Below are 20,943 nucleotides of genomic sequence, written 5' to 3' on the forward strand. Positions count from 1 at the left end.
TCGCATCCCGACTTTAAATATAATAAAAGCATCCAGAACATTGCAAGAAAAAGAGTGAATGTCACACTAGTCTTCTCCAACCTGCTGTTTCTGCTGTGGAAGCCATAATGGAATCACCAACCTACATCATTCAATTTAACATGCGACCCACAGTAAAGTCAGGCGTCGTTGGCGCACTATTCGATAAAACTCTGAAAAAGTCGAACTCCCTGTACTTTTTTCCACCGAACCCGACGATGCCATTTCGTAAAGATAACAGCGCACCGAAACTACTATCATTACACACGAAGATTACGCAATTTACAACAGGAATTCTCGAATCATTATTAATGGCAATGGAGCTGTTCGATCTCTCTCAGCGTGAAATATTGCAATCTTTGTTAGATTTATTTGCATGATTGTGCTGGTTCTAACCGATATTAAAAGTATCCCGGCTTCCAATTGTTTGCTGCAAGAATTCAATAATGAGGTTCGGGATTATAGGGTACTGGGTACTCGTTTTGAGCGCCCTACAGGTCTCTGTGGCTGCTGCTTGTTCGGCTCCAACGGTCACATGCCGCTTCAGAAGCTGTGACATAACGAATTTCAGAGGGTCATGGCAGGATCGGAAGGTCTGCAAGGCCGAAAGAGTTATGTACCCGAGAAACGAGAAGAAGCTTATCGAGGCCGTAGCAGGCGCTGTGAGGGAAGGGCGAAAGATAAAAGTTATGAGCGTCGGGTCTCATACTTTTAACCGGTTTGCCTGCCCCGGTGGCAATGCCGGAGTTCTCATCAGTACTCGGGACTTCAATTCAAGAATCAAGGTGAACAAGAGCTCCATGACCGTTACAGTCGATGCCGGAGTTCAATTGAAAGACCTAATTAAACGTTTGGCCGCGAAAGGGCTGACCCTGCCGCATACTACTTACTGGGACGCAGTTTCCATGGCCGGCGTCGTGAGCACGGCGGCTCACGGTAGCGGGCTCTGGGGAAAGGGCAGCGGAGTTTTTGAATACGTGGTTGCGATGAGCTTGGTGGTTCCCGCGCCGCCCTACGAGGGTTATGCGAAGCTGGTCAGACTGACGCAAAATGACGAGGATCTGAAGGCTGCAAAGATCTCTCTCGGGGTGCTTGGAGCCATTTCTCGGATCACGTTTGCAGTTGAGAGGATGTTCAAACGGTCGGTTGTTCTCAAGTTGAGAAACGATTTGGATCTCCAAGGTGCGGTCGTACCTTTTGCCCGAGGGCACGAGTTTGGGGACATAACGTGGTATCCTTCTCTTCGTCGGGTCGTTTACAGGATAGATGACCGGGTTCCCGTTTCGGTTCCGGGAGAGGGAAAAAACCTACAGATTCTCTTCCGACCGCAGACCGTGCAGACTATCGTCCAGAGCAGACAAATAGGTAATCCCACTGGGGTATAGGTTATTTTTCACCCTTCTTTTGACTCAATTGTTGTTAGGTAGGAAACTTATTTTGCCCTGATAGATCCTAATTGTTCGTTGGGAAACTTATTTGAAGAATTTCATATTAAATACAAGAGAAGCATCGAGTACAGATCGGATTTGAATCCAGGTTCAAAAACTCCACTTATTTTGCTAATTTTTTTGTGGGTTAATGTTAGAATCTAAGGTCACTGCACATGTTCATTGCAAATTCAAAGCGAGCCCATTCCATCTTTTCTTATTGTCAGTTTATCAGCTCGAATTGCAGGAAGGAAAAAATGGAACATTTGTCAATCTAATCCTTTTAGTTTTAGTGCCTTGGTAAATTCCATGCTGAAATGTAGTGGTTTTATAGACAATATTAAGCTGTGTGCAGGATTGCCTTATTATTCTTTTCTTATCCGTTGAAAAGGCATTCACATCCTCTTTTTCTCATCCAGCAGACAGAATGAAAAATCAATAAAATTAATCATTAGTTTATAGGTTGAAAAAGCATTTTCATCCATTATTCTCATGCCATGATGGGATGAAAAAGCAATAAAAATAATTTATTGTGTGTTTTAATGCCAAATTTTTGAAAATATGAAAATGTTAAGGAAAATGTAGTGTTGGCTAATTTTCATGTTTTTTTCAAAATTATATAAATATTATATAAAGTCATTTAAAAATATAACTAACCATTTTACATGTTAGTAATATTCTTAAAAAAATTCTAAACTTTATTATAAATTTCTATTTTAGAATTTTCTCTCAAAAATATATTAACATTAATATGTAATGTGCATTTAGGATGGCCATCATTATGTTGATTGCCAATTAAGTATATTTGGAAATCTAATATAAAAATAAAATAGAATAATTAACTTAGCTTGTTAATACTAAAATATTTCTGGAATTTGTAATCAAATTTAATTTCTACTCATTATCACCCCCTTCAACTTTTCACGGATCTTAGTGACTTTGAATCACGCCCTTCAACTTTTCACGGATCTAAGTAACTTTGGCCATTCGTTATGGCGATAAAATTGTCCTTCATCTCATTATCACCCCATCCGGCCTAGGGATGTAGCCCGGAGCTTCCAGCATAGCGATCCTTACCCTACGAGCTACTATAATATATGTTCTCTAACATTAGAATCTCGATCTATATACCGAACATCTGGCTCTCTATGACGATCACGACCAAGAACATAAGACTCTATACTAGCATCAGACTCTTAAGAAATTCCAAACCTGGCATGATGAAAGGGACGGAGTGAGTTACGCGTGCACGGATACTTATTTTGGACAAGGCGGGAGAACCTAGCATGCTTCTTTGTGATTTAGTGTATTCCTCGGGAGGGAAAGATCAATCAATCGACTAATCAATCGATCAACCGGGCCTGCAGACCAACACCCACCAGGAGGCAAATAACAACAGTTATTCACCTACATATTTGTTTGCAGGGAGGGGTGCATTTTTGACAGCATTATCGATTCGATAGGCGATAAAATTGCCATTTATCTGTCTGCAACTCTCTTGAGCTTTCGCTCCTGTTGTCTATTTTAAGTATAAATGGACCTCTGGATCCATACTACATGGATTTTGTATTCTATATATATATATATTTTTTTTTGGTATTAACGAACCCTAAGATTCACTCTACAAATTGACATAGTTTATTACGATTGCAGAGGAACAGATACAAGCAACCAAGAACGTGAGCAAGCTCTGCCAGATATCGAGTACCGGACTGAGCCAGACAATGCATGCGGGAGGTGGATTCCTGAACGATGGAATCAAGTTCACGGGATACCCCGTCGTGGGATATAACAACTACATGCAGTCCTCCTCTGGATGCCAGTCTGACCCCAAGACTGACCATAATCACAAGGCAAACATATGCCTGGCTAATGCAAATCATTTGAGGGCAAATGATATCATCTGCGGGTGGGATTCGAGAGTGAACGGGAGCTTTTTCTTCCACACTTCCATCGCCATTCCTCTTTCCAGTATCGCCAGAGCTATTGAAGACATCAAGCTCCTCCGTAACCTAAACCCTAAGGCATTTTGTGGGATAGACTACTACGGAGGTTTTCTGATGCGTTTTATTAAGAAATCGGAGGCCTACTTGGGCTTTAAGGAGGACACTGTCGATATAGAATTCTTCTACTATCGCTCTCGTCAACCGAATGCTCCCAGGTGGAATGAAGATGTGATGGAAGAGATTGAGCAGCTGCTTCTGCAAAAATATGGTGGAAGGCCACACTGGGCGAAGAATCGAGTGTTTACATTCGATGGAACTATTCAAAGAGCTGTGAGCCTGGAAAAATTCTTGGAGGTAAAGCAGAGATTTGATCCATTTGGGTTCTTCTCAAGCGAGTGGTCGGATGCTGTGTTGGGCAAATGGAAATGGGCCACAGTTCAGAGATGGCGAGACAGATGTGCTTTCGATGGATTATGCGTTTGTAAAACAGATCGTCATTGCTCTCCACAGTATGGATTCTTTTGCGGACCGGGTAAAATTTGGAGTAGTGCTCGCGTTTGCAGGCATCAGTGAACAAGAAAATGCTTTTTTTAGGCGGATTTCACAGAATTGGTTAAAGTTTTTGTAGGTTGAACCCATTATAGGATTGGATTGAAGGTTTCCAGAATTTTTCTTTTAACATGATATTAACCTGTTTTCTCACACGATAAAGATAGGTTAGTTGTTCGAATCATTATAGTTCAGATCATAAATACCTTTGGCTGGATGCTATGTAGTAGCATTGACAGTGACACTCATGTCCGTGAGGAGAGACTTTTACATTAAGCTGATCTGAGATGAGTTCGAGAATTGATTTATGCATGGTTTATTATGTTAATAGGATTTGGCTTTTTTAAGTGGTATTTTAATTTTACTCATACAAATTTGAATTCGAGTTCGAATCAGATAATGGGGACAAAATTTGGAAGTATACTTCTTACCGCTAGTCAAATATATTATTTTTTCAATATTTTTAAAAATTAAAATAGAAAAATTATAATTCTGACGATCTCCAAAAATTTGTTAAAAATTATTTATTACAAATAAAATTATATACACTAATAAAAATTGTAGTTTTATATTTAGGATAACAGAATATGGAAATTTTTGTATTTATTTATATAACAAACTATTTTATAAATTACATAATTTGATATTAAATAAACTAAATTTTTATACTAATTTCATATTACAAATAACCATATAAATTCCATATTATCATACATTTTATATTATTAACATTCTTTATTCTTTATATTATAATAAATAAGCTTTACAATTTTATACTTGTTCAAATTTCTAAAAAAAATCTACTTAAAAAATCATAATTTTTTTCTTTTTTATTTAAAATATTATTAATTTATACATTACAAATAACACCTACATCAATACTTCCCTTTACAAACATGCTTTCTCTATTAACCTATTTATATCATAGCCCCTAACATATTCTATAACTTTCTTTTCTAGAAAGAAAAAGCAATATTGTATTATATTGAGAAAATATAACAGAGTAGATTGTTACATAATTCATATGTGGAAATAGCTCGAGGGAGAGGAACCTCGAAGAAGGATGTAGATAATACATGTATACAGATACATGAAGGAGAGCTATATCATGTAGATGAGCATATGCAAAGTAGATATAGTAGATACAAGGCATATACATAGTTAGGAACATGGAGATGAGCAAATACATAAGCATATACAACAGATACAATGCAGAAAACAAAACAGATACATGAAGGAGAAGCCCCTTATACCAATACAATGAGAAGCCAAAAAGCAATGAAAAACTGGAACAGTGGATCAAAAGCCTGGGAGAGAGAAGTCCTGGATGAAGAAGGATTCCCCTCCAGACCTTATCTCAAGGGACCAAGCCCTGGATGAAGAAGGATTCCCCTCCAGACCTTATCTCAAGGGACCAGGAGCCTTTTTCGGAACTGTGTCATAGATGGAAATAATGCATTGTGAAATATCATTAAGAGGCTCTTTTTCATTATTGAAGATAATTCTGTTCCTCCACTTCCATGCACACCATAGGACAATATAATGAGTTGTGAAATATCATTAAGAGGCTCTTTTTCATTATTGAAGATAGTTTTGTTCCTCCACTTCCATGCACACCATAGGACAATAATAATGAAGGGGGGCATGTCTCTCTCTGTCCACTCCACCATTCGAAAGCTGCGAAAGTAGAAACGTGATTGACCATGGGGAAACTATACAATGCTGCCAATTCACACCATATTTGTTGAATAGATATACATTGGAAAAACATGTGATAGTTCGTTTCTTCTTCAAATTTGCACATATGGCATCTGCTGGGCCCGTGTCACTGTCTCTTTTTTAAATTTTCTAAGGACAGATTTTTGTTGTTAAACACCAGCCACGAAAAGTAAATTAATTTAGGAGAGCAGCCTGTTTTCCAAAAAATTGTAGGGAAAATGGGGCAAGAAATCGTCGGCAAAAAACCTAGCAGGTCAGTGTATATGTCCTTGACGCGAACCTGTATATTAGCAACCTGTATATTAGCAGAAGGCACCTTCCAGATGAGATAATCATGCAGACTAGACCTGTAAAAACCACAATTTCTCAATACATTTATGACAGTGGTCCACTGATTTGCCATATGCCCTGTTAAACCTAGATCCGTGGCCGATTTCCACGATGGGAGGGGGCCTTGCCATTTTGAAATAAGCTTGTCCCATGTAAAAAGCGTTTGCTGTGAAGGAAAAAACGGATGCTTACGGGAATGGAGATGTTCTCACGCCCGCTCATGATGGGGTCAAGACCAATGTAGATATTGCTGCCAGATTGTAGGGACCATCTCAGATTCGATAGAAAGTATTGTTCATATTCTATAACTTTCTTATGTATTCTAGAAATAGGTAGATTTCCCCAAAAACAGAACGAATGAATTGTCGAGAAATAAATACGGCTGGAAAGAAAGCACAATTAGCCAAAAATAAACAATAAGAAGCGTGATGTCAACATAGATAGCATGAGATGAAGAAAATAGGGTACATTACCTGATAAATTTCGATATACATCCCAAGCCTAATCTATATTAACATGAATTTCGATAAAAACTTGCCTCCAAAATTTCATTGAACTGTGCATTGTTTTCTCTATATCATCGAGTACTGCACCGAATTTCGATTCGACGATATAACTTTTCGTATACATCCTAAACTGAACTTCGAATCGACGCTATAACTTTTATTATAGATATTAACGTCTAGGTTATTTTCATTAAAAACTTGCTAACAAAATGTCATTGAAATGTGCATTGTTCGCCCTGCACCGAACTTCGAATGAGGTATTATTCGACGAACAGAATCGAACAATCGAATTTCTGAAAATTTTTCAAGCAATATGGTAGAATTTGGCAACTATGATATAATGTCACTGTTACAATCAGTGTTTGAATAAAATAAGTTATCTAAATCTAAAAATATAGATAATTTATTTGAAAATGTAAATTACTGTGATTTATAGTAATTTTTCAGGATAATTTTTTTGGTAAATTACATTAGGGAATTCTTAAATTCACCTGTTTCTAACTATTAAGTGTAGTTTATCATCAAGACTTTTGATGAATATTATCCATGTCATCTGATATATATACTACAGAAATGTGTCTAAATGAAAGTTGAAGAAAAAATAATTAAATTGAACTTTAAATAATGAAGGATAAGATATTGCTAATTATAAAAAGAATTAATAAAATATTATTTAATGAAAAATTACTAATAACCAAGTTTTTTTTGAACATTTAATATCTAATTAATAAAAACGTTATTATTTTCCTTAACTATTCTTAATATTATTAGAAACCATCTCCAACTAGTAATTAAAAAACAACCAACACCAATTATTAAAATACAATTATAATGAAGAGAATAATTCCAAAAAGAAAAACCAAATATATATAAAAATAAATTAAATAAATAATAAAAATAAATAAAATAAAACAAATGAATAATAAGATAAATAAACAAAACAAAAAATTAAAAAAATATAATGAAATAACTAACTTAACATAAGAAAAGAAAAATGAATAAAAATTATTATTATTATCCAAATTTAAGGTTAAGGCCAAGTCACACACCAAATTGGTGTATAAGACCTCCCTGTTTGTGGGACAAGGGACCCACTAAGATATTGCTAATTATAAAAAAGAATTAATAAAATATTATTTAATGAAAAATTACTAATAACCAAAATATTTCCCTAACATTTATTATCTAATTAATAAAAAAAAATATTATTTTCCTTAACTATTCTTAATATTATTAGAAACCATCTTTAAAGAATGATTGAACAAAAAAATAACACTAATTATTTTAATACAATTATAATCAAGAAAATAATTCCATATATAAAATAATAAAAATAAAAAAAAAAAAATAAACAAATAAATAAAAGAAAATAAATAAACGAAATAAAGAATTAAAAATATAACTAAATAACCAACTTAGCATAAGAAAAGAAAAATGAATAAAAATCATTATTATGCAATTTTAAGGTGAATGCCAAGCCACACACCAAATTGGCGTATGAGACCCCCTTCTATGTGGGACAAAGGACCAAGGGAGATACCAAATTGGTGTATCACACAACCTTGTTTGTGGGACAAGAGACCAAGCGAGACACCAAATTGGTGTATGGGACCCCATTGTTAAGTCTATGAAGACATACATACTCTAGCCCCCTCTCGTTTTGAACCTCTAACCTCTTAGGAAGAAACATGTCACGCCCCTACACCTGCGATAGTCTTTCAACCGCTTATAGCGAGGTGCAGCACCACCGAACGCTTTCTTTTCACCAATACTTATGTTCGTGGACTACGCCTTAACATTCCATACTTAGTTTTATTTTCATTACCAAGTATTATTAATGTGTCTTTATACCAATGAACACCCATACACATTCATTATCAATAGCATTATACAAGAGAAATGCACAACAGTATAAAAAGAGGGCAACTCCCTGCAATATGAGTCTACTAGAATATCAATGTATGTATAATTTTCCACTTTTACAAAGTATAGGCTAAGTCCTTGGGAAACCGCAAATTTATACTTAGCCAAATGGCAAACTCGGTTGCCCAGCTCGTCGGCACCTCCACACGGTCGCCGCACGACTCACCAACTCTTCGTTCACCTTGTTGCACGTCTTCGTCGGTGAACAACACGTAGTACTACCTGCCCAACTCTACGACCTCCGGTTCCAACCTTCGTTTCACGGTTGTGTCGTTTGTGCAACTTGGGTGCGCCTCTAAGTCGGCACACAGGGGTGCCTCCAACCGAGACACACTTCCGTTCACAACCCAACACACCAACAAGTCTCTGTGCACACTTGCACGATGGGCAGACGCTCACCCGAGTCGCTAAGACACCCACGCCAAGCCTTTGCACAAATCGGGCGCTCCTCCGTTTTCACCATCGGGCACCGCGTCGCATAACCCGGGCGCCACACACCTGTGCACGCCCTCACCCAACCGCCGGGCGCTCCTGCCCGCAACTTCACCCACAACCGCGCTTCACCGTGTACGACCGCCCAAGAACAGGCACATCCTTAAATCTGTGCCTTCCCCCTCTTAGACTTGCGCACTGCAGATCTGCACCTCTCTACATGAGCGAAGATGTATTGAGCGAGTTGCGATGATAGAATACCTCCACGCATTCTCCAACTTATATCAAGTGTAGGGCGTGGTGGTGGCTTGCCCAGCCGACCTCCCTACGCCCACACTTCATCGCATAAGCCCCTAAACCACATGTCGGCCTCTATACATGCTATCCGCCATATAAACGTGTTGTCCTCCTCATACATATGCGCATAACACATTGCATCCTCCAAAGAGCTCGCACTTTTCACCATCGCAGGTCGCACTTCAGGGAAAATTTTAAGAACCCCCCCAAATTTATAAATATAATAATTGGGCGAATCTCCATGGTTTATAGGAAAAATGGAAGGCGATTTTATCAATAATATAATATGTATATATAATTTTCTGGCGAATCTCTCACCAGGCATGGCGAATATTTTACTCAATTATAAAATCTTGTAAGAACTTGGCAAGTCTTTCACTAAATAATAAAACTTTGTAAAGTCCTAGTGAATTTTAGCATTGTGAACTCTTAGAGAATTTTTTGAAGTATAAAACCATATATGATAAGAACCACATGGTGGCAATATCACTATTTTTTTTCACATTTCCACGACATGGAACTTGTCTATAAAATTATAAAAAAACCAACCAAGTCCCTTATAATATGTAGGTAAGCTTATAACAGAGTCTGATACCTCTATTATGCTTGTCTTCATTTAAGTGTCATAGCTGCTATACTTAACACTGTGAATCACAACTCTCTCAGAACTCAACTCTATAGTGTACTTAAAACCTTTGGAAATTGAATCTGACAACTCTATAAAAAGGATTAGTGAAATAGAAGCTTTTGTGAATGAGCCCACTAACTATCACTACTAAACAATCAATCTAGACTATGAAGTCTTCCATCTTGATCACAATCGTGCTCACGATCAAGAGAGTGCGATCACCTGGCCTGACATAATGGCCATCATAGCTTCCCTACCAATACAGAAGTATGTTCCTGTTTGCAGTTAGAAAAATTACCCAAATTACAATCTATTTACTCCAGCCTATGTTGGAAAGTTATAGAAGGATGACTAGTGCAATCAATCCATTCCTTTTAGCCCTGGATTTGTTTCAGTTTAAAACAGAAGTATACAAATATACTTGTCCAATGTCTACTGCTACTGAGCATTAGTTAATTCATAAGAAAGTATGTAAACACACAAACATAAATTCACACTCATGAATATCCCAACTTTCTATCAAGTTCTATGACTAGTGATGGAAATCACAATTATTTTCAAAATCCTGGAATCATGCCTAAGCATCCTCTATGAATGACCCAATGCCTTCCTGGTTAGTTGTCTACATTAAAGTTGCAACAAACAATATGACACTAGGCATGGCTTGAAAGTAACAAACCGCTGCAGAACTCAGGCATAGATGGCAAGTGCAGACCGCGTTTTCAAGATATCGGTTAGAAAATCCATAGCATATAATAGCACAAATTGAGAAACTCATAATGTCCTGTCTGTTGAATATTGTAGCCAATTTTCTCACAGATTATACTTCAGAGCATAAAACTGCTGATAAATTAACATAAGACACAGGCTTCATATTCCTTGTATATGGCTTCATATTCTTTGTTTTTCTTCAAGTTTGTTGCTTTACAAGACTTAAATTATTCCTTCTGAATTTATTTTACAAGACTTAAATTATTAAAGATAATAACAAATCTTCCCAACCATTCAAGATAAATCTGATTTAACTTGAATGCACATATTCTTTATTTCCATTATCTAAATGTTTTACCGTCATGAAAAATATATATTTCCATCTCAACATGAGCTAGAAAGAGTGCCTGTATGTAACATGATATAGTGGATGAAGGAGCCAACAATGAACCACAAAAGGAGCATATTGTTGCATATGAAAAAGCTTATGGGGTAATGCTATTTCCTTGTAGTATTTAGTCATTTATTTCTAAATCTAGGGTATTGAATCTAGCAAAACATGATTTGAATTATAGTTGTTATCTTAGGACAAAATAGGGGCTACTTGTTACTTGAAGAGGATAGCATTTCTCTCTATCCGTATAAAAAAAATTCTACTCATGATATCATTTTATGTTAATTGGATATTGACAGTTTGTATTTAGTTTATTTCAGCGTTTTATTCTAGTCATTCATATATAATCTCTTATATTATTGGTCATACATATATTATTGTTAACCTATTACTATTTATGTAGTTCAATCATAATTATTCTTCAATATGTAAGAGGATGGCACATAGATATAGGCATTGAATCTTCTGTACATTCATTCTGAAAATCTTAATATAATTCTCCTATTCTCTCTCCTACTTTCTTTGTGAGGCCAGTGTATGTACATTTTTAGAATATCTCTTCATCATCTCATCTCACCTATTTGAATCTTTGTTAAGTTGGCAAGTTCATATTTGGAAAATTGTGCTATGAATGTTTAATGCTTTCTTTGTTCAACACTTTTCATTGGAAACTAGACTTCTATTAATGTTGAAACATTATGCTGCCTCTCTATTTTTCTATTAAAATGTATGACTGAATTCTGAGACTGCCAAACCTCAAGCTTTGTTGCCAACAAAATGCCTCACTAGGCAGAGTAATTAACCCCTTAACTACATGTTCCACAATCTGGGTAGACTAGGGTATGAGGGACTACAAAGCCCTTAACAAAAAAAGGAGGATACCTGCATGTTTACTGTTTGATCCAAACACTTTAACATAAAACAAAGGATATAAAAACTTCTGCATGCATTCCTTCAATGGACAGAGTTAACATGGCAGTGATTCAGGAAAAATTGGAAAAGGCGCTTTACACAGTTGAGTGCTAGTAAGGGTAGCTCTACTTGTCAGGAATATCAAGAACCAGTAGCTCACTGTAAGAAAATGGTTAATGCTAAGGATGGTCCACCAACAGTGTTGTTCAACTAAATGAAGAGTTGAACTGTAGGCCGTTGCTTACAAGTTTGGAGGACCTTGGAAATGATGTTCTTCCCAAGAGTTGAATCTCGAACAAGTGGCACCAGCCTACATGGTCCTTGACTTCAATCTGTGCATAATGTCTGGCACTTTGATCTACAGAAATGGCATAGAGGTGGTATATAATGTAATTGTGTCCTTCAGAACATAGATTGGTTGTCATCAATGTGCCACCGCAATGGCCAACTGGTCAGGAAGAATACACAGCCCCTCTTCTATTGCAGAAACCCTGTTACGGGTTAACAAGAAGAAAGAAAAAACCAAAAAAAGAAGATCAAAAATCCAACTTTAGCCTGAACAAAAATGTGGCCATGCAAAATAAAGAGGGCCTAGTGCAATACTTGCACCACTTTGAGAAATGAATTGGATCTTTTTAAAGGTAATTGCTGGTTTAGCCATTACCTTTAAAAACTAGCCAAGGGAAAACATTTACAGAAGTTCTAATATTGTAAGCCTTACCATTTCCTTTTCATTTGTCAAGTTTAATTTCCACATTTTTTATTTCAATGAAACATTAAAGGCTGCAAACTTTGTGGTTATGATCCAACTGGTAGAATAAGGATGACTTTCTATGAAGCTCAAACCACTCACAGGACCCTTTAATACCACGGGGTCTACAAAACCACAAGACTGACATAATAGATTTCATGCTTCAAGAAAACAGAAATACTTCAAGCTTGACTTCCATTTCATTTTTTTACACGCACTATATGGTCTACCCTGTCCTCTGAGATGGACAGAGGTTCTTTGTGAAGACACACCAAATACAACCGAGTGATTTATGGCACAATGATTAAATAATGATAAGCCAACAAAATATGTACTATTAAACATAAGATATGCTCACTCAAGGGAAAAAATACTAGCCGAGGATTTATACTCCAAACACCTAATTGGAAGTTGGTTTATGTGGCCTCAAACCAAATGCACTTGGACTCATATTTTTTCCTTGACTAACCAGGGGAATGCCTGAATGCTTTTCCCCTCTGTGAGGGCTATGTGTCTGTCTGATCTCACTTATACGGGGGCTATATATTTGTTTAGCTTCTGCAACTTGGGGACTTAATGCAGACTCAGATCCATGAATTGGTGTGCAATCACTCAAGCTAGTTATCCGTGGACTATATGTGTGTTTGACCTCACCGCGACTTCATGTAATCATCTCATCCAAAACTTCGCCATCATTTGCACCTGTTCCCATGCTTCCTAGTCCGAACCCCTGAATTCCAGCTTCCTGCAATCAATATATGTTACAGTTCAATTTATTATTGTTCATGTTGCAGGGCTTATGAAATAGAATTGAGTAATATTTTTAAAATTTGTTTGATATGTGTCTTTCACTCACTGTTATATTGCATGGCATTCCAGGGGCTTCTTCATACTCTGCTGCATCCAATTCTTGAAGATGTGCTCCTTTGAAAAACTTGGGAAGGATATACTGCCTCGCTGGGACTAACAAGTTACAACATGATTAGTAGTGGGAAGGGAACACCATCTATAGGCACCCATGTGATACCAAAACATGCCAACAAATAACATGTCTGGAAAATGGTGAAAGTGGCAATTGTCTTGAAAGGCACCGTTTCAAGAAATGTAGCATGATACTCCTAAAGTTCTCTGTAACCATCAGTTCAACATTGATCAGCTTTGAAAACTATATTACAAGCATTAAATTCAATCACATTATAGTTTGAATAAAGTTCATACTTGTATCTACGGCTTGGAGCAGTGAAAAGAAACAATAGCCTTTCCCAAAATTGATTTCCTGGCAAACTCTCTATGGCCATGAAGGCAAAGTAACCCCAAAGCACAGAAGTTGGGATCTTTCTAATGATGGACATTACTGCAAGGCAGCCAACCACCATCAGAGATTGCAACAAATTACTCAATTGCTGTTCTTTCACCTCAACAAGAAGCAGGTCATCCACGTCCTTGTCAACATTAAAAATTGATTCATCAACTGGGGCATCCATATTCCCAGTACTTGCGGCCAACTGAATTGTGGACTCTTTCAATTCCTTAAGTGCCTGCATAAATGGTTGGGACATGACAAGACAAATAAATAAAGGGAGAGGAAAATTAGATAAAATGAAACACCCAAACTCAAAAATAAGACCATTACCAAGGCAGGTGGAGGCTGATAAACCATTGGGGTCTGCATTTGCTCATAGGCTTCTTGCATGTTTCTGTATAATTGCCCTAAGGTTGAATTTTTCTGCATACTTTTCCAGATTGTTGTCACTAACTTGCTAAGCACCAGCTGTAACAAAAGTACTTGTAAGTTACTCGTCTATAAAATGTCTGAATTGTGTCTTTTCCCTGAGAAGCTGCAATTGATAATTCCAATATATTAGTACCTGATGTTTGAGGGTAGCTAAGCCTTTCATGTGCATTGGAGATTCAGGAATAACACCATTTGAAGGAGGTATGCCAACAATACCACATAAAATAGTCTGTCACAATAAAAGGAAAATTTATGAATCCACTAGAGATTTTTTATGGAGGTGAAAACAAAGAATGAAGAGTTAGATCAAGATGTCTTCAGGAGAGCAAAAGCTCTTCCAGAATAGGGTAGCCAGTGATAGTTGAACCTAAACATGAACCCTGACAAAAATTACAACATAGTTCTAAATAATATATATTTACTGTGGTAATGGGCCTTTACACAATCTCTGCAATAATGGCCCTGCTTGATACAACATCATTTTTCAAGGGTTTTTTGTGAAGTTTCCTTTAAACTTTTCTATGCAGACTTCTTCCCTTTCTTCTTAGTGATTTCAGTGTAAGTGCTCGGTATACACTCTTTTAAGTGAATCTGTTCCAGCAATGTTCTTTCTGCAGTAACATTCCACCAAGAAAGTTAGCCACTTTATCAGTGGCATTCACACTGGTCACAAATGGCTGAAACATTTTTTTCAACCATTGGAACAGTGGCACTACGAACTTTAGGATCAATTCTATCATCAACTGCTCCAAATTGATCTTGCACATCCTGAATACGTATCGTATAAACAGTGATATACACAACCAATCATTTAAAATGCATACAGTCATTTCCTAGAATAGAGAATTCTTGTTCTGTTAGAGAATCCTAGTCCAAATCTTACAAGAACTAATCAAACTTCTAATTTGAGGACCAATATGATCTGCAATAGTAAAACTTATAATGTACTGCACATCTTCATTGTGCGCCAAAAGCTTTACTAATTCTTTAGCAACAGTGCAATTTGTCTTCTTACCCTCCACAAGTCTTAACAATCAATTCTTCAATTATATGTTTAGCACCCTTCACTTGAAGATAGGATAATTCTTCCCATCAAGCTTAACGTTGGGTAGAGGGATGCTTTAAAATTAAGATGAAGCTATCCTCCCCCTTGCTCAACAATTCTCTACAGATCTCAGAACAGAACCAAAGGTAATCTCAGGAACAGCGTACTATACTACTATGACAAAGAACCACAATTCTGAAAGAAACATCAGTTTGATTAGGATCTTCAAACAGCTACCAAGGAATCAAGTAAATGCTGCTCTGCAATTCCAAGACTTCAAGTATCCAGATGCATTGCATTGCTCTATGGCACATCAATGCAATTAAAGGTAAGCCTTCTAATGGTAAGGCTTACAATATTAGGCAGAGTAATTAACCCCTTAAACTTCATGTTCCACAATCTGGGTAGACTAGGGTATGAGGGACTACAAAGCCCTTAACAAAAAAAGGAGGATACCTGCATGTTTACTGTTAATGCCTCACTAGGCAGAGTAATTAACAAAATGCCTCACTAGACAGAGTAATTAACCCCTTAAACTACATGTTCCACAATCTGGGTAGACTAGGGTATGAGGGACTACAAAGCCCTTAACAAAAAAAGGAGGATACCTGCATGTTTACTGTTAATGCCTCACTAGGCAGAGTAATTAACAAAATGCCTCACTAGACAGAGTAATTAACCCCTTAAACTACATGTTCCACAATCTGGGTAGACTAGGGTATGAGGGACTACAAAGCCCTTAACAAAAAAAGGAGGATACCTGCATGTTTACTGTTTGATCCAAACACTTTAACATAAAACAAAGGATATAAAAACTTCTGCATGCATTCCTTCAATGGACAGAGTTAACATGGCAGTGATTCAGGAAAAATTGGAAAAGGCGCTTTACACAGTTGAGTGCTAGTAAGGGTAGCTCTACTTGTCAAGAATATCAAGAACCAAGTAGCTCACTGTAAGAAAATGGTTAATGCTAAGGATGGTCCACCAACAGTGTTGTTCAACTAAATGAAGAGTTGAACTGTAGGCCGCTGCTTACAAGTTTGGAGGACCTTGGAAATGGTGTTCTTCCCAAGAGTTGAATCTCGAACAAGTGGCACCAGCCTACATGGTCCTTGACTTCAATCTGTGCATAATGTCTGGCACTTTGATCTACAGAAATGGCATAGAGGTGGTATATAATGTAATTGTGTCCTTCAGAACATAGATTGGTTGTCATCAATGTGCCACCGCAATGGCCAACTGGTCAGGAAGAATACACAGCCCCTCTTCTATTGCAGAAACCCTGTTACGGGTTAACAAGAAGAAAGAAAAAACCAAAAAAAGAAGATCAAAAATCCAACTTTAGCCTGAACAAAAATGTGGCCATGCAAAATAAAGAGGGCCTAGTGCAATACTTGCACCACTCTGAGAAATGAATTGGATCTTTTTAAAGGTAATTGCTGGTTTAGCCATTACCTTTAAAAACTAACCAAGGGAAAACATTTACAGAAGTTCTAATATTGTAAGCCTTACCCTTTCATTTCTATGCAATTAATTAACCTTGAGCATGGAACATAATTCTTCTTAATCTCCATGATATTCAAGAATCAAACTCCAATGGCAGCATTGGCTTCAACACGTCTTCCTTTTATCCCTTCAAAGCTGCCATGGGTCATGATGGCTTGATCAATGATCGCATGCTCTTAAGACCATACACACCCTAATACCAATTGAAAGAAATAAATAATGATCTAGAAACGAGAAGAAGAAAGAAAGTGGTGTAAAAGGCCCAAAATCAAATCGAGCAAGTGCCCTTGATTATATAGGATATTAATCATAACCACCTTATAATAGTCAACCCTAACATGTGACCAAGTTCATAATACATAGGATAAAAACTGTATTACAAGATACACATGAAGATGTTCAAGGACTTAAGATTAGGAGTCATGACTAAGCCAAAAGGTTGACATTTATAGGCTTCCATCCTCCCAAACTAAGGCTTGATCCCTTTTAGGGTTTAGAGAGGGTAAGTTATAGTTTATTTGATTCACCTCCCAATTTGGGGAATCTCCCTAAGGTTTTCCTAGACACTTTAGGACCTCTTTGACCCTAGCACTCTCTCTAGAGAGCTCTCCAAACCCTAGTTGCTCCTATTCTAGAGTGATAATGATGTTCTAATATGATCTTTCTTTGGCTCACAAGTACAAATTTGCCTTGGGACCTCTTTCTCCAATGCATAGATCCACTTGCCACTTCCCGTCTCCTCATTTCCTTATAGTATGCATTTGTTGTTAGGGGCTTGGACCATGTCAACCACACCACATGGTATCTCCTCATGCAAAGGGCTTTCCTTCAAATATGTAGCCTCAAACAAAGTGTCCTTGCCCCAAATATATCAAAGGTGAAACACACCTCCAAATATGCATAATATGCCTTGAATAATACATAAAAACCTCATAAAGGAGCTTTAACATCCTTTAATGTAGAATGTGTCTCGAGCAAAGTGCCCTTGCCCCAGATATCTAAAAATTGAAAGACACCTCCAAATATGTGGAATATGCCACAAATAATATGTAACACCCTGTAAAGGTGATTTAGAATACTTTAATAGCCTTCATGCAGAAGACATCCCTATTCAAAGGGGTGGTTACCAAAATGTTCCTCTTTTCACCCTTGAAGTAGAACATTTCTCATCAAGTGTCATCATTTTAACCATACAAGAGCTTCTACCACCACATGGCATCATTCAAGTAAGGGTTTTCATCCTCTAGCCTCTTTCCTTTCCACCTATCATGCTCTAGGCATCGTCCTAGATAGGGTGTGTTACTCTCCCTACCATTTTTCATACTTTGGACCTCCAATGTGCAAGGGGATTCCTCCTTTTGGTTGTTTATGACCCCCCTTACCATAAATCATGTTCTAGGCTCCTAATGTGATAGGAGGCTCCTATTCTAGGGCTCCCTTCCTCATATTATTCACCAATGGGATCCAGAGCCTTAGCTTCAACATAGGAACAAGGCTCTCCCTCAGTGATGCAACAAAAGGTAATGTAATCATAACCCTAGTTCAAATATGTGTCAAGTGTGCCCAAGTGAAACTTCATGGTGAGATGCAATTTCAAAAAAACCCAAGAGTCTCTTGCATCCTACAACTACCCCTGAACTCCATGATTCTTCTCCTGTGCTCAGTGTGAAAGAAAAACCCATGAAAAATCTACATGACCCATACATTTTCAAAGGCAACAAACTATATAAGAGTGTAGAGAGATGCTATTATAAAACAATATCACCCCTAAATGGCAATACAATGTCACAAACTAGTGAAGGTGGAATCCAACAAGATTTTGGTGAAAATATCTACAAGTTGATCAATTGAAGGAACAAAATATCTACAAACTTCCTCCTGTATCTTTCCAAAACAAATCTCTGTCAAATATAAAATATCTCAAAGATTTCAGCTAAACAAACCTTGCTTTGGATTTTGTTAGATCAGCGAGAGCTTTGTGATGTTGTAAAACAAATACCACATCTTTGTGATGTTGTGATTTTGTTACATTCATGCATGCCCTCCCCTCGATGGGTAACAGTGCCTTCCTAATTGAAGACAATACATTCATACATGTGCTTCATCCAGTGATCCTACTAAACTATTGCGCCTCCATTAGAGGATCTCTTATGTGCCCTCTACTAAAGATCGACTTTCCTCTGTACAAGCTAGAATGTATTTGTTGAAGGATGATGTTGTTGTCGAAGGAGAACAACTACTGAGAAATAGGTAAAATCTAAGACTACCTCCACTCTTGTATCAAATAAAAGTAAAATTGTTGTCAAATTAAGCAATATTGTTAAGCAATTTTCTCTTTGTATATTCAGCAAGCCAAAAATGAAAAATATTATATCATATGTGGGTACATGGAGCAGTTAGAAATCAGTCTACTGTCGTAGACTGAAATGGAGTACAACCCTTTTACAAGGCCTATGGTACCAAGTGCAACATCTAATCTTCTTCTGGAAAAAAACTAAAAGAGCTTTATTTCACTTTGAATTTCAAATGCTTGTTAAATGATCAAGTGGTAGTTGCAAAGAACAACTCAAACTAGGTGATATCAAAACAAAATAATTTAGTATTTCCAAGACAAAATAACATTACTGATGTATCTTTGGATTCCATGAAAACAAAGCAATTTGATGTATTGAAATGATATTAGGAGATTAGTAAAGAGGATCAAATTAAGTGATGTTATGGCCATACCATTGTATCCATTTACGCTTCGAGCGAAGAGACTCAGCAACACCAAGAACATTGAGTGCCCTCCAAGAAAATGTAGTCCTTGTGGTTTGTAGAGAGTCTTCACACTCTAACATCGGGCTCTTCAAACCATCTCTGCACAAGGTCATTACAAATGTAAAAAATCAGCAAGACACAAATTTGGTAGTAAATATGACCAAAAGAAGAACTAGTGCAAACAATTTTCACAATCCTGTTTTTGAAACCAACATTATAATCTCCTTAGCATTATGATCAGCTGTCAGTGTTCTTCCCAAGTCAGCAAACTCAGCTCCGCCTTGAAAAAGTGTAATTGCATAAAAGGAATGTCGGTCTCATGCCAATAGGTCTCCTACGATGAATGCGCAGGAACCTAGTACATAGACCATTTTTCTCTTCGCTTAGCTACCTAGGGCTTATTTCCCTTTCCAAATATCAATAATTCTTTTCCAAGAAAACATAAAATAAGAATAATATTTTACTATATTCTAAAAGGTGAAGATGTTGAAATCATGCCACAAAGTGAAAGGAAATCAAATATCTTTCCTCAAACCACCAAATATATAAAGAAAACAACAATAATTATAAAAATAAAACTAGATCTGTCGATCTATGCATGAAATGAGTCAAGCGACTAAAAAAATATAACCAAAATAAACCAAAAATTTCAAACTTGACAAAATCCTCTAAACAAGCAGCAAACAAACTGCTAAAATTTTCTAAGATATTAGAGCTAGACATCAACGCAATTTCATGTACTTGAATAAGCCCATTGTTGCTTAGCGTTAGACTTCTTAAATTAGTTATTTATCATTTAATACTAGGACACTGTCTATGTGAAAAGAAATAGGTCCCAGCTTCATCAAATCTGACTTCATTTCAAATCAAAGATCAAATCCAAAGGACACTAACTCGTTACTCTTGGATGGTACTAATGTTAAATACAAAAAATAACAAAAAATAAAGATATGATAAAAAAGTAGACCTGCAAGATTATATTGGTCGAGTGTGACAGGGACACAAATAACTGAGACTAGAGAGATTTATAGAAGGCAGTAGTTACTATTGTGTGATTAGTGGTATGGTGGAGAGACCTACCAAGAAGGGACGTTGGTCTCGGAAAAGTATAGTAGGGAGATCCATAGAGCATTTATGTAAAAGGAAGATGAGAAGTGTCGTCTTCAAGTTGGTTTATGTTATGGTAGAATTTTGTTGGTGATAAGTGGTAACAAAACACTTACATCAATAGGTAAAAAGTAAATTCGAGGCATGAGTTGGACTGACTCATGTTATCTCATCCCTTAATGGTCCTAAGGACATGTGGGGACCCGAACAACTTAGTACCTAAAAGACTTGAAAACATGGCTGACAA

The 20,943-nt window shown here is 36.9% G+C and overlaps 1 protein-coding gene and 2 long non-coding RNA genes across 3 annotated transcripts; 1 reads left to right on the forward strand and 2 right to left on the reverse strand.

The window, feature by feature from the left end:
- The first annotated feature begins 369 nt into the window (after positions 1–369).
- Positions 370–4,232, forward strand: LOC149209144 (L-gulonolactone oxidase 3-like). The gene is made up of 2 exons (XM_089394231.1): positions 370–1,383; positions 3,099–4,232. Exons 1-2 carry the CDS (start codon positions 465–467, stop codon positions 3,962–3,964), a joined length of 1,785 nt encoding a protein of 594 aa, XP_089250357.1. The 5' UTR covers positions 370–464; the 3' UTR covers positions 3,965–4,232.
- Positions 4,233–12,974: 8,742 nt separating this feature from the next.
- Positions 12,975–13,889, reverse strand: LOC149209145 (uncharacterized). The gene is made up of 3 exons (XR_016252183.1): positions 13,762–13,889; positions 13,400–13,506; positions 12,975–13,288 (listed from the first exon to the last, which is right to left on the reverse strand). It is a non-coding gene; the product is annotated as an uncharacterized LOC149209145 (long non-coding RNA).
- A 519-nt stretch (positions 13,890–14,408) lies between these two features.
- On the reverse strand, positions 14,409–20,138 carry LOC149209146 (uncharacterized). The gene is made up of 3 exons (XR_016252184.1): positions 19,803–20,138; positions 19,557–19,688; positions 14,409–14,507 (listed from the first exon to the last, which is right to left on the reverse strand). It is a non-coding gene; the product is annotated as an uncharacterized LOC149209146 (long non-coding RNA).
- Positions 20,139–20,943: the final 805 nt, after the last annotated feature.

The sequence above is a fragment of the Pinus tabuliformis genome, chromosome 1_2 (assembly GCF_031772625.1).
Source record: "Pinus tabuliformis cultivar Carrire ecotype Pingquan chromosome 1_2, CPIR1, whole genome shotgun sequence".
In the NCBI taxonomy this organism is placed as follows: Eukaryota; Viridiplantae; Streptophyta; class Pinopsida; order Pinales; family Pinaceae; genus Pinus; species Pinus tabuliformis.

Bases quoted from the DNA above. Each gene is read 5' to 3' on its own strand.
- LOC149209144 (XM_089394231.1), top strand. From the start codon at position 465: ATGAGGTTCGGGATTATAGGGTACTGGGTACTCGTTTTGAGCGCCCTA. The intron at 1,384-3,098 runs GTAATCCCACTG...TTACGATTGCAG, and splicing joins CGTCCAGAGCAGACAAATAG to AGGAACAGATACAAGCAACC.